Here is a 14,283-nt window from a genome sequence, read left to right on the forward strand (position 1 = left end):
TTTGGTGCAGCCACAAGGAACAAACCCGAAGCTTTTGTCAGTTTGTCTGAACTGAGAGTTGTGGTTAATGTTAACTGTAGTTTAGCCAGGATCAGAAATCACAGTTTGAGTTGTCTTGCTTCCCTAAACCTGGGGTGACTTGAGCTGCATGTGTGCCCCCCACCCCTGGCCTTTAGCACATCCCTCACTGCTATCAAAATTTGCTGGTGGTGTGGCAGCAGAGCGATCAGTGATTTGCTGTTGAATTTTGGAGGCACAACAGAGGCTGAAAAGGGCCAAATTTACCCTTAAAATAAGCTACATTTGCCCCTTTTCAGCATCTGTTGTGTTTCACCCCAGCCAATTGCTTTGCTTCAGCACAACCAAATTTCAGTGCCAAGGGTGTGTTCCTCAGGCAACTCCCGGGGTGGAAATTGGCCTTGGACCGTTCAAAGTTCCCCACCCCTGCCGTAAACTCTAGTTAATGCTAACCACCATTTGTCTGGTTGTTCGGATATAATGAGCAACTATGCTTAATTGAAAATAGAAGCAAAATCTTATGATCTCCTTGCAGCCATACCAGAGTAGAATAGGAGGGACCTCATAAGCCTGGGCTTGTACACATAATAGTAGGCTATAGTTTAGTAAAACATGCAAACCAAGCCATTATATATCTTTTTAAATGACCTGCAAGTGCTCTCACAATGGGAAAGCTGATCCTTTTTATGATATAGAAATGAGCATTTGAACTTAACACATCATTATTTTGGATAAGGCTGCACATTACCAAAGCCACCCAAAATGTACTGTTTCCTAGTATTATTACAATGCAATTTTCCCTAACATAAAAATATTTTAAATAAATTAAATACTGCTCATTGTTTCACATTGCCACAAAGTGGAATCATTGGTACCCGTTCTACCCATATTTGGAACCTTGGCCTGAGGTTACCCACTCCTGTTAGAATACGTTCAGGCCCTCTGCAGCTATGCCATAAGACTGGTTTAGTTTTACAGTGTTCTTCACACAATTTGTACAGGAAAATTATTATATGAGCTTGTAGAAACAACATTTTGAGAATTCCCATGTTGCTGACAATTTCTATATGCCTTTTCTCTTCTACAAATTACCTGAACTAGTTTCTGAATAACTCTAAAACCCATTGCATATAACATCTAGACTAGATAAAACCCATTGCTTGAAAAGTTTAATGGGATTAGTGTGATTAGAATTTCTCTTAATAATGGAGGATTCTTCTTGTTACTCCCTCTTTCTTTTAACCAGTTCATCCCCTCCTACCCCCCCAAAAAAAAAAGAAAAAAGAAAAAGAAAAGAAAAAAGAACAAGAACAAAAAATACCCAAACTATTATTGTATAATTCTGTGTGCCCTGAATTCTGAGGACTGTTTGACTTTGAAATGGCTGGATTTTTTAAATCGCAACCCAGAAGTTGTCGTTTTCCTGGCATGAGACAGCCAAGTCTTTGAAGTACCATAAATCTGTATGGCTGTGATAACTTTGTGTTTTCATTGAAAGAGAATAACTTTATAAGCACTTATGGGACAACTTTATGGTCCTCGGTCAGCTCTTCTTTGATGAATGCACATCTGACTAGTCATTTTTCTTCTTGTTACTGTCATTTCGTGGGGTGGGGTGGGGGTACATAGATGGAAGTAGTCGTGATTTTTCTAAGCCTGCGACCTTAAACAAAGAGAATTTTCTCTCTCTCATATGGTCCTGGTGTCTACGGACAGTGTCTGGCAAAGGAAGATGATTTTTTCTGACCAGTTAGTATAGACCATTCAGATTTTACTTCTGACAAAAACATAGCCTTCTAAAATAACAGCTTGGGCCCGTATCTTATTTTTAAAGATAATCATGCTGTTCAAGTTCTTCAAGCTATTTATCATCCCTGCACCAGAGTTGAACTCTGGGCCTCCAAATTTACATCTTCTCAGAACAGCCATGTGAGCTATCATTTTATCATCTCGGCTTCCTCCTCTTTAAAGATTTTGGGAGATGATAAGGGACTGTGAAAAGTTGCTCCAGCTGAATACAGCCTTATCTTTTGCAATAAAGCTTGTTTCTGCAATGTGAGTTAACCAAGTGCCTTTGACTTTTTAATAAACCAATGAAGACATTGTTTGGAGGATTGTGCTGAGAGCAACAGGCTTGCATTTGTAAATCAAAACTATTAGGGAGGTATTGCAGTTCATACTAAAATTCATATTAGTGTAATACTTTTATTAGGCCAACTCAAGAGGTCACCAAAAATGTGCACAACATTAAAATCTCCAGATATCTTAATCAGGCAAGATGTTACAGAAAGCAGGTTGGCTTGAGGCGGGGTGGGGGGTGGGATTTACAACAGTGCATGGAGTCTTATTGCCCCCATAGTGTTTTAAACATATTGGGCTATTAACATACATCTAACATAAGTAAAACCGTGCAAGTATCATGAGTTGTGAATTACCTGTAACAACAAATTTCACAGAATATGCAGCATGCAACTGAGCAGCCTATACAGCCTCACAATTACCACATTTCACAACTCCATGTGTTGGACAGATGACACCGTTCCAGTTTCTGTCCTGTCTTTGACAAATACAACCTACTGTAGCATTTGTATTTAAATGTTTAACTATATACATGTTTAACTGCTGTTTCATATATGATAAAGGGATCTGGAGTGCAACACTAACAGTGATCCTGATCTTTAGTTTGTGATAGTTTACAGCCTGGGATTGATCAAATAAAAGAATGGAAAGGCAAACAATGCCCTTAGATTTACATTTTTAGATTAGATTTTTATTTATTTACAGTTTTGTACCAAGAGCAAACAAGTTGCTGAAGTTGCAGTTGTATATACACACTTACCTGGTAGTAAATCCCTTAGAACTCGGCAGGACTTATTTCTGAGTAGATATAGAATCATAGAATAGTAGAGTTGGAAGGGTCCTATAAGGCCACTGAGTCCAACCCCCTGCTCAGTGCAGGAATCAGCCTCAAAGCATCCTTGACAGGTGGCTGTCCAGCTGCATCTTGAATGCCTTTAGTGTGGGGGAGCCCATGACCTCCCTAGGTAAACGTTTCCATTGTCACACTTCTCTATGACAATGGAACCAGTTACCTAGGGAGATTGCACTCAAAGAATCCATCAGATGTAAAAATGCAAGCAGCATCTCTGATAGTTATTCTGGTTTAATTAACAATAACCATCCTTTGGGGTTATTTTTTCTTTTATCCTCTTAATCTTATTTCTTAAACCAACCAAGCATCTCAAAACACCTTACAAATATAAGCATAATAAAAAGTGCTCATTTTCTGTTTATGTCTGGGCAGGTCATGAGGGAATGGGAGGAGGCAGAACACCAAGCAAAGAATTTGCCAAAAGCTGATAAAAAGGCTGTTATCCAGGTAAAAATGAAGAAGAGTGCTCTATACCAATTAAGATTGTGAACTAAAAATAAATATATGGCATAAGTGGTTTTCTGTAATTATCAGCATATTGAAGCAGTATTAGTTAGCATATGTTATGCCTACATAGCCAAGAAACTGGATGATAAACAAACATGACCATATCAGCAGCTTATCAGACACTGCATGTCTGTCTCAGTGTTCAGTAGAAGTTTGTAGCCCCTTAGAAAATTCTCTGTATTTTTATGAGGATGATTGTTCTTTTGAATTGTTCTCCTTATTCCTAATGCACATCACTTCTGAAGCCTTAAGTTGGGCTCTTGAATGGGTCTTACCATATTATATATAAATTCCCACTGAGCCATAAAACTCACGGGGTGGCCTTGGGTCAGTCACTATCTCTCAGTCTAACCTATTTCACAGGGTTGTTGTGAGGATAGAACGGGAAGGAGAACCTAGAGCTGCAGGCACCTTGAACTCCTTGGAGAAAAGACAGAATATCAATGAAATCTGATGCGAAAACCAGAGTTCTTTTTTGTTTATGTTTTACAATCTAATCTCACCAAGATTCTCAATCTTAGACTGAAAGCGCATGTTACTTTACTATTTTAAAACCTCAGAATCAGCACAGAAGCCTCACTCTGGATCAGGACTATAGCTTTGGGTGGGTGGGGGTCTCTAACCCTCCCCCATGCCCAGGCTGTGGTCCTGCTCTGCATCAGCAGACTTTCACCTGAAATTTATATTGTTAAATAGTGATCCATAAAGCAATTGGATCATTATTTAATATATATTTTAGGTGTGGGCAGGCTCTGTGTTAAGACCTCAGTGAGGGCTGGGAGGGTTAAAGCTGGTAGAGTACTGATCCAGGTTGAGACCCCTGTCCTTACTGTAGAGTGGGAAATTAAGACATAGCTACTAGCTACGTCGTTAAAGTAAATTGCTTTGGCTGCTTAGTTACCCAGTAATGTGTTCTTAGTCACATCACATTTCTCAGGCTAGATCTACACCGCTGCTTTATAGCAGTATTGAAGTGCATTGATAACTGTTGGGGCACAATCCACATTCCATATACCGTTTTCAAAGTGTTATATTCTGCTTTTTATTCCACCTTTGTAATGATTTGACATAAGGTGTAGATCTGGCCCCAGTGTCTTTGGTGTGTGTGTGTGTGTGTGTATGTGTTTTAGTGTGTTAGTGCTTTGAGGTTTGTGAATGTAGGAACTTGTTCTCTTCTGGGTTGGGAATAGTCTCTCAACCCAATGTGGAATCAGCCCCCTTACATGAGAACAGCTGACTTAACCCTTTCTCATATGTCACCAGTACTGCCACCAGCCCTTGTGCGATAGATAGAGAACCACTTCTTCCCTCCATCTCCACATAATGAAAAAGGCATGAGGCAGGATTCCACGTTGATCCTCAATCAGGCTAAGGCCCTAGTTCATGCAGTTTGGCTCTCCTTTTTGTTTGTGGAAGAGAAATAACGTGTGGGCCCTCCATGCAGTCTGTCACTGACAGGGATGCTTGTTCTAGCTCAGCTGTTCTTTGAAAGGCTGAGGGCTCCAGAGTTTTGTGACTTTAAGGTGTCACTGAGTACAGAAAGCTGGTTATTGAGAGATCTTCTGTATTTATTGGGACCCTTATTCTGTCATTAAAAATGTTAAATCAATTTTCAGTTCAGATGTAAACACTTGTTTTAAAAAAAGATAAGATATTTTATCTTGAGCTCTGTCAAGAATGGGTTTTCTTTCCTTCTTTATATACATTCAACTGATTTTTTTTAATGTTGATGAAGATCCAGGTATGAACTGTAATCCCCATGACTGACTCCTGTCACCTTTAAACACAATCCCCAGAGTCAGCAGAAAAGTAACTTCCTGACATGATTTTTAAAAGGAGCTTAGGAAGGATTGGCAGCGTAAGGTGAAAATTCAGAAAATGCTAACTCCCCTGAAGATAACCAAGACGTTTGAAAAATCGCTCATTTTATGTTTTAGGACGAGCTGCACTGACATCTCCTAGTTTAACTCCCTGTTGCTTACTGGTGATATTTGTGTTTTTCAACAGCATTTCCAAGAGAAGGTGGAATCACTGGAGCAGGAAGCTGCAAATGAGAGACAGCAGCTAGTAGAGACTCATATGGCACGTGTAGAAGCCATGCTCAATGACCGTCGCCGTGTGGCTCTGGAAAACTACATCACAGCCCTGCAGGCTGTTCCTCCCAAAGTAAGCAGAATCAAGAACGGAATAAGCAAAAATGTGCACCCCGTTTCCTGGAGTAAGTCCAACCAGATTCAGTGGGATTTATTCCCAGTTCAGCAGGTACATGCACATCTGGTTGGGCATAAGTCCTTATTGAACTCACTGAGACTGGTATAGTACAGAAATGTTTTAGGATGGACATGACTTTGAAGTAGCATTATTATTACTTGTAACTCCTTTTCCTCCCCACCATGTTCCTAATCCCAGGCCCAACACCCAAACTGATACTAACTGCAGAAGAGAAGTTGCCATTGGCACCAATGGGAGAGTCCCTCCTGGGCTAATAGGAACTTTGAAGGGAGGGGAATTTTCATTAGGACTGTAGTGATTGAAAACCTCTGGGTTGTTTAAAAAAAACGCTACCAAAGTTACACATTTAGTGCCTACAGTGTCACAACACTAGCACAAATATTTCAGAATGAAGTGAAAGTTAAAAATGTTTGTTCATTTATTTATTTATTTGGTTTTATTCCCATCCTTCCTCACAAAGAGTGCACGACAGTCAAACAATATAAAACATAACATTCAACACAACATTAAAATTATGAGTCATGACTTGCAATTAATTGGAAGGAATAGTTGTCGAAAGCAAGGATTTTGCTGTAAAGAAGCAAGGACTTGAATATTTCCAAACGTTTTCTACTTATTTTAAAGATGGATTAGCTTATATATTAAAGGACAGGGAGAAATCTGTGAGTTATATGAACTCAGGTATATGTTCTGGGGAAAATATCACTGTGTTATTTAGGGTGCAGTTCTATAACTTATGCCCTTGATGCTCGTAAGCCTCTAAACATGGAGGCTTATGAGCATCCAGTGCAGAGCGGGAAGCAATCATGGTCTCCACGCTCCTCCCGCTATGCATTTTTGTTACATGAGTTTTTTCACTGGGACACATCGGAAGAGGAGGGAAGGAGGCTGGAGAGATTTCAGGATAGCTTGTACCCTCGCCTCTTCAGTCTTCTCCCCTCCCTGCCCACCAGAACACCCCTTTACTCCCTCTGCAAGGTCAAGGTCCCAACATCAGAGAGGCAAGATGGGAGGGGTGGGGGGCGGAGCATGGATTCCTGGATCCAAGGTCAGAGTGGTGTCTCCGACCTCTGAGCCAGGAATCCAAAGAATGCTATGCCCCCCTAGATGCTGTCTAGGATTCCTCCCTCCAACTACGTTCAAGAGAAAATTATGATACTCAGTATAATGAGATGGTTTTGTAGTGTTGAAGAGTATGAGATGATACTGACATGTAATTTGACAGTTTTCTTATTTAATACTTTAGGATAATTGTCAGTATTAGTGGATAAATCAAGGAAAATCACAACTGCAAATGTTATCTGTAAATACTGTCTTCTGACGAAGATAAATATGATCAGTGGAAATATATTTAGTCTTTTTTTATTATTCTTGACAACATAGAAAAATATTTTATAGAGCTCAGACATCCCCTGCTGGTTTCCATGAGTAACGCTTTCTTCTTTCAGTTGTTTAGTTCACCCCACACTCACACACTTAGTCACACTAGAGGTAATGACAAATATATGGCATATTTGGAATATGGAAAGTTTTTAGTGCTTGTAAATATTAAAAGATAAAGTTCATATAATCCTTGGTATAGGCTGATGTAGTCAACTGTTCCAGAGAACAAAAGATCCAGAATAGTTTATTTTATCTGAAAATATTTCTGCCTTCTAAAAATTTGGTCAGTATCATTAGATTCAATAAAATTAAATAACTTAGTAATAGTTAATCTATTTCTGTAATTATATTTAATCCTTCCTTCTATCATGGGACACAAAGTGAGGGTGCATACAGTTCCCAACATGTCTCCCAACCAGGAACTAATGTTACTTTCAGTGGACTTCAATGAGGTTGCTCCTTTATGTGTCTTTAGATCACAGTTCAATGTTGTTGTTTCGAGCTTTCAGGTTTTTAAAGTTACACAGAAAATTCTTCAGTCAGAATGGAAAGGCAGATGATAGGGTTGCTATTAATATATGTTATTATATCAGGTAAGGAAGTTGTTGATTTCAAAGGACAGTATTTTGTATAAACATCTTGGTCTTGTGTATCATCGCAGCAGTCATGTTAGTCCAGATTGGGCAATATACAATGTTAATATGAAGAAGATCCAAACATTTTAGTATCTACGAATGGTTGTAGCAATAGTAACCGTGCTCTTTCTGTATCTGGCTGTCTCTCCTTTCTGCCTTTTCTGTAGAGTAAAATGGGGGCGGGGGATGTAGTTGTTAGCAGATATGGCCACTAAGTTTATCCATTGAAGAATAGTTTCATTGTCTCAAACAAGTTCTTTTAAAGGAGTTTTGTACTTCTGCAAAACTTGGAGTTCCTCCTAGTTGGTTGATACCTTCCTCTTGTCCATAGGTGGTGCCATTTCAGTTGTAAAAGCAACTGTAATCATGTCTGAATATCAAAACTAAAGAACTTGATAGTTGTTGAATTGTTTTTCTATGAGTATGAGAAGCAACTGGGCTACTTATAGTACCTGAACTTGTTGTTTCCCATCTTTGGATTTTTAAAAATCTTTCTCAACACTGCTTACAAAATTATTCAAGAAGCAACAACCACCAAATGTCCAGATTACACGTTGCCCATGGCCTTAGCTTTCATTGGAAACAACTAGGAAAACTGACAATAAATTTCACTTTGACTCTGCCTGTCTTGAAAGTTGCTTAGATGAGTAGTATTTCCTATCTGCAGAAGTTGCACTTTGTAGAGCAAGAAGCTAATTTAAAAATACATTCCTTAGTAATGAATGCAACAGCATGTGATTCCTGAAAAAATATTGTGCTTGAGTGATCTCATCACTAAATAATGGAATTGAAATTAAGTTGCTTTTTCATGCAGAACTTCCTGTGATATCTTAAATCTTTTGAATTTCTAATTGCTCACCTAATCTGGTTATACATAAGCACACTCCGTTCCGTTTTCTAGGATTCTATCTGCCAGTGGGAGACATTAGTGTAGCTTTAGAGCTAATTGCAATTACTTAAACCAAAAATCTATTAACACGGTACGTCATGGAAACACGTTTGTTTTGACAAAACTACAGTTGTTGTCCTTTGTTTTAAAGAAATTACATAGTGTTACATCTTGTGCCATTGCACTGGTGCTGTGAGGTAACCTACAAAATCAAACTGAGGGTGCTTCCAGCCAGAGGACTCCCAACATGACCCAGCCAACGCTCTTCTGCTGGAAGATACAAACGGAATTGTAATTTATTTTCTGTACTATCCAAGATGTTGTACTTCTTCTCTGAATATTTCCCACTGTGTCCACCCTACACTTCATAGCTATCTGGATGTGGAAAGGGAATGTCCAATTTGGTAGAGCAGCAAATATTTAACCATTTCCCTCCCATTGATTCCTTTTTAAAAATCACTTCACTTGCAGAAAATGCTTACTTCAGCCTTCGAAAGCTCCGCCATATGTGCAATTTATGTAAAATTCCCATGGGGAAGGGAATTACGTGTTGTGAGGAGGAATAAAGCCTTAGCCATGCAAAAGACTGGAAACAAGCAACCCTCAACAACACCCTTTCCTGGGGGAGCTGCCTGAGACCCAACACATTGAGCTGATTCATAGATAAAGGCAAGCCATTGCAGGTGAATTTCCCTCCAGGCTTGCCATTTTGCATTTTGAAAATTCAAACCGTGCGGAGAGCAGCTTGTTACATGCAAACGTGGCAAGGCTGGGTGGGTGGGGTGATTAACAAGCCACCTGCAACCCTAAGGACAGGCCATGGCTTGTTTTGGGTGGGGGGATGTTAACCACTCCAGCAACCCACCGTCACCAGGTTTGCATGTAACAACAAACTACAGCATGCTCCCACAGTGGTTTGAGTTTTCAAAATGCAAAACAGCAAGCCGGGGGGGGGGGGGGAATTCACCTGTGGTGCCTTCCTGTTACATGCAAACCAGGTCGTTGGAAAGAGAAGGGTCCAAAGTTGGTGCTGACATCACCCTTTTCACAATGCAGCAGTTACTTCCCCTTTCCCCACACCACCCTCACTTTCCCTGCCTCTTTAGAGAGGATTGTGAGTTGATGGAGGAAAACCACAACGCTGCCGAAAGAGTTCTCAGCTGCTCCATCCCTCAGCAGCACCTAAATCAAAACAGTTTCTCACTGTCCTTTCTGCAGGTTTTATTATTATTATTATTATTATTATTATTATTATTATTATTATTATTATTATTATTGGCTCATTGCTTCCTCATCCCTTTTGTTTTATTGTTGGGCACTCTTGCATTATTGCGCAACAATTTGAGTAATTTTGTAAAGAGGCAAAGATGTGCGCTCTGCCTCTCTGCCCTCCCTCCAACTGCAGGTTCCCGAGGATTCAGTTCCCAGTCATTCCTTTGCCCTTCCTTCTGAGTCGTAAGCCAAGGAGCCCAGCACAGCCGGCAATCCTTCCTTCATGCCTGCTGAGCCTCCACACTTATCCTTGCAGCCCTCCAATGAGAATTCCCCCTCCCTTCTTCCGAGTAGCACCAGGACCTCCCACTACTTTCCAAGCTCCCTTGCTCTATATAAGACAGAGAAGGATTGGGAAAAGGGAGAGGGCCTGAATTGGACACGTACCAGGAAGTATGCAAGCAAGCATTGAAGAAAGAGGTGGTGCAATCTGCCATCCCTGCTTCAACTGCATTTTTTCCTGTCCACATCACAGAGGGATTGCGCTGCTACTGCACTCTTTCCCCCCAAAAGTCCGTGTTTTTCTTTTTCCAGTAAGGAAAAAGTCAGAAAAGACACTGGGAGAATACAGGAATTTGACTCTTGTCTGGGTTTGAGATTGAATGGGGCATAGTAATTCTGTTGCAAACAAACTTGTCTGGAAGCACTCTGGGTGTTGTGAGTTAGTGATGCTGTGTTTGAAAGATAAAAATAGAGTAGAGCAAACAGTAACATCAATTTAAAAATAAAGGCAACAATACACATGTAAACCAAAAATAGCAGTTATTTTAAAAGGGAGTAATGGCATCATTTCAAGCCAAAAAGGGGTGGAAATTGAACATACTGCGGGATGTAGCAAGCAGGTCCAGGGCTACTTGATTAGATATTATCCTAAAGGCTTTATGGGTATCAAATAGACAGAAAAAATAGTGCATAGCGGCACATCCCTCAGATGTGCTAATAAGCCATTTTAGTCTTACAGTGATTTTAATTCAGCATGGGGGGGGGGGTATGTTATTTACATTCTCCAGGGCTGCTGCTATAGTTCTGTCAACAGATATCCCTCTGTACCCTGTCATAGCAGAGCTATAAGAATAAGAAGGTTATTATCCAGGCTTAAGTCTCCAAAGGTGGTTGGCTAGTTTATGGTTTGGCTTTTAAGGTGTTAAAGCAGTGTTTTAAAAATGTCTGTCAGTTAATCCAGTGCTGTTCAGTTAAGACATTATTCCATAAACTTGTACACAAATGGGAGCTGCAAATGAGCCATCTTTAGAATCTCTAGCTTTTAATGACCTCTTTCAAAGAATTATCCTAGTTCCTTCTTTGTGCCCTAGCTAATAAATTAAATTGTTGTTACCATTCAGGTCATAGCTTGTTGCCTTTCGAAAAGCCTTTGGTAATTGTTCCACCCGTTTGTAATTACAACGGCTAGAAGGCCGTCACACTTGATTATCCCTTTCTCCAACTCCTTGAGTTTGATTTAGGCTTAGTGTGCAAATGTGTGTGTTTTTTAAACTCATCTAATTCATTTATCACCAAAAAAATCATACTATCTTTTGATTCTTCATATTTGCTTCTTTCTCCAGATGTGTGTTTTTAGAATTTCTCTCGTAAACGTTATATCCAGCATCCTGTATAGCTGCCTTCCCCAACATGGTGCCCTCCAAGTGTTTGGGACTTCAGCTGCAGTCAGCACAGCCAGTGTTCAGGAATCCTGGGAGTTGTAGTCAAAAATATCTGGAGGGCAACAGGTTGGGAAAGGCTGAAGTATAGGCAGTCATCTTTACTGGTCTCAGGAGAGTATTTCAAGACCATTCTTATGGATAGCAAGTCAAAAAAATTTTTACATCCCTTCCATTTTTGATCAGGTATAGGAGATAAAAATATATATGGCACATTCCATGAAGATTTATCTACCATACTGGAGTGCCCTTTCTTAATGTAAAGATAACAAAAAAATGTCAACAAAAAGAATCCTATGCCCTTTCTTTGAAAGGTTCGATATTATTATGAATCCTTCAGGAAGGTAACCCAAGCCTTCTATTTCTATAATCTTGTGACAGTTATTATTATTATTATTATTATTATTATTATTATTATTTATTTATATAGCACCATCAGTGTAGCCAGTTGTCATATACAGCAATAATCTCGTCTGGATTACTGCAATGTGTTATACGTGGGGCTGCCACTGAAAATGGAAGAAACTTCAGCAGGTCCAAAACAGGGCAGCAAGACTGTTAATGGGGACTGGCCAATGTAATCATGTTATGTCAGGGGCCCGTTAAAGCCCTAAATGGGTTTGGGCCAGGTTATCTGAAGGATTGTCTCCTCCCTTAAGTACCTGCCCGAACCCCAAAATCATTGCCAGTGGTCCTTCAGGAGCCCCTGCCAAAGGAAGTGAGGCAGGTGGCTAACAAGAAGAGGGCCTTTTCTGCTGTAGCACCCTGGCTATGGAATGAGCTTCCCAGAGAGGTTTGCCTGGCACCTATGTTGTACTCTTTCCGGTGCCAGGTGAAGACCTTTTTACTTTCCGAGTTGTTTTTAGTCTTTTTGCTTTGTCGTTTTAATCTGTTATTGTATTTTAAATCTCTTCATTGCTGCTAAGTGTTATTCTGGGTTGTACTTTAATATATTTCATGTTGTATTTTATTATGTGTTTATGTGAGCCACCCAGAGATCTTTGGCTGTTGTGCGGTATAGAAATGTAATAGATAAATAAAATGTGCAAGTTGGACTTTAGGAGTATTGTATAGGCTGATATTTGGAGGTATTCTTTGGATCATCCTACGCATTGAGATCACTTGATGAAGGCCGATTTAAATCAGTCCACATGCTGGCTGTTGTCACACAGTAACTGATTCCTGCAGAGTGGCTTATTGGAATGTATAGGGGTGTTGGTGGCTGGTCTTCCTTCATCTAGGGTTAGAGGTGACTGGAGTCAGCCTTTCTAGCAAGGGTGTGGAACCTCTTTCAGCCCAAGGGCCAAATTCCATTTCAGATAAGCCCTCAGAGGCCATGTTCTAGTGATGGGCAGGGCTGAAGGCCAAGGGGGTGGGGCCAGAGACAAAAGCAGTGGAGTGAAGAATACAAAAATTACCAGCATATTGGAGTTTAAAGCTATTATTGCTAGTAGTTCCTCCCCCCCTTAAGAAATGGGGGGGCCCCTAGACCCAAAGGTCCCCCACCCCTGATTTATAGAAATAGGAAGACTTAGGCCTCATCTACTCCAAGCAGGATATTGCACTATGAAAGTGGTATATAAAAGGCAGGAGCCACACTACTGTTTTATAGCAATATTGAAGTTCACTAACAAATCTTGGGGCCCAGTGACACATACTATATACCGTTTTCATAGTGCTATATCCTGCTTATTGTGGCTCCTGACTTTTACATGCCGCTTTCATAGTGCAATATCCTGCTTGGTGTAGATGAGCCCAAAGACAGGCAGGCATAGATTCAAAGCAGGAGCCTTCAAGCATTCTGTGCATGGGCCCAGAAGGACCAAAGTTAGCATCTTCGCTGGAGGAACAGAGGAATGCAAAATGTAGTCCTGCACTGAACATCTTTATACCCTGTTAACTTCTACTTGAATAATACTAAATCTTTGGCCCATATGTTATATATTAGAAAAAGAAATAGCCTCCTAGAATATTTTCTGCTTAGGCAGCTTAACAAGCCTCTTCCCTAAAGAAAGTGTGTTCATTATAGGGAATTGGCTGCCCCAGAAGCCCGTGTTATGCAACGTTGTATGTGCAGCTTATAATTAGCTGGTTTGAGCAATGAAATTTTGGGTTAAACGCTGTGTCATGATGAACCCATGCCCAGATCTGTATTCCCTGTAGCATCATCAAGGTCTAGAAACTTTTCAGTTATGCCTCAATTTTTTAATGAATATGGCAGATGTTATCTTTTTCTAGATCCGCATACTTCATGGCTCACCAGACTGTTGCTTAGTGGTGTAGTGATACATTTTGAAGCACAGTTGTTTGCCATGACAGTGAGCACAGCCACACCCTTGAGGAGAATCCAATATTATCGAACAGGTCTTAGGAGGTTTATTTCCACCAGGAAAACTAATGGGTCTTAATACTTCACATTACAAGAGGGAACTATATATTGTTGCTAGGAAAAATCATTTCCCCCAGTTACTACTCTGAAACGAAAATGCCTTTTACCCTAAGGAAGAAGAGTGCTTGGGTCCCAGCACTTTTAATGTTTACTGTTTTAACTTTTGTGAACTGCCCAGAGAGCTTCGGCTGTGGGGCAGTATATAAATGTAATAAATAAATAAATACTTGTAAATACACAATCATTACTACTTCTTGTACCATGTCTGTACAATTTATCTGACATCCCACTATGTCTGCATTTCAAAGGACCTCATATTCCTACTCGCAGAAATGCTAGCTGCCTTAATGCTTATAATATGATTG

The 14,283-nt window shown here is 40.1% G+C and overlaps 1 protein-coding gene across 4 annotated transcripts in view; it reads left to right on the forward strand.

Annotated features, from left to right (window-relative positions):
• The window catches only part of APP (amyloid beta precursor protein), a 167,115-nt gene that overhangs the window by 118,814 nt on the left and 34,018 nt on the right, over nt 1-14,283 (forward strand). For all 4 annotated transcript variants that reach the window (XM_063126740.1, XM_063126741.1, XM_063126742.1 and 1 more), the window contains 2 exons: nt 3,323-3,397; nt 5,465-5,623. In XM_063126740.1, coding sequence (XP_062982810.1) covers nt 3,323-3,397; nt 5,465-5,623 — 234 coding nt within the window. The remainder of the gene's footprint in view (nt 1-3,322; nt 3,398-5,464; nt 5,624-14,283) is intronic.

This window comes from Elgaria multicarinata, chromosome 5 (assembly GCF_023053635.1).
Source record: "Elgaria multicarinata webbii isolate HBS135686 ecotype San Diego chromosome 5, rElgMul1.1.pri, whole genome shotgun sequence".
Taxonomy (NCBI): Eukaryota; Metazoa; Chordata; class Lepidosauria; order Squamata; family Anguidae; genus Elgaria; species Elgaria multicarinata.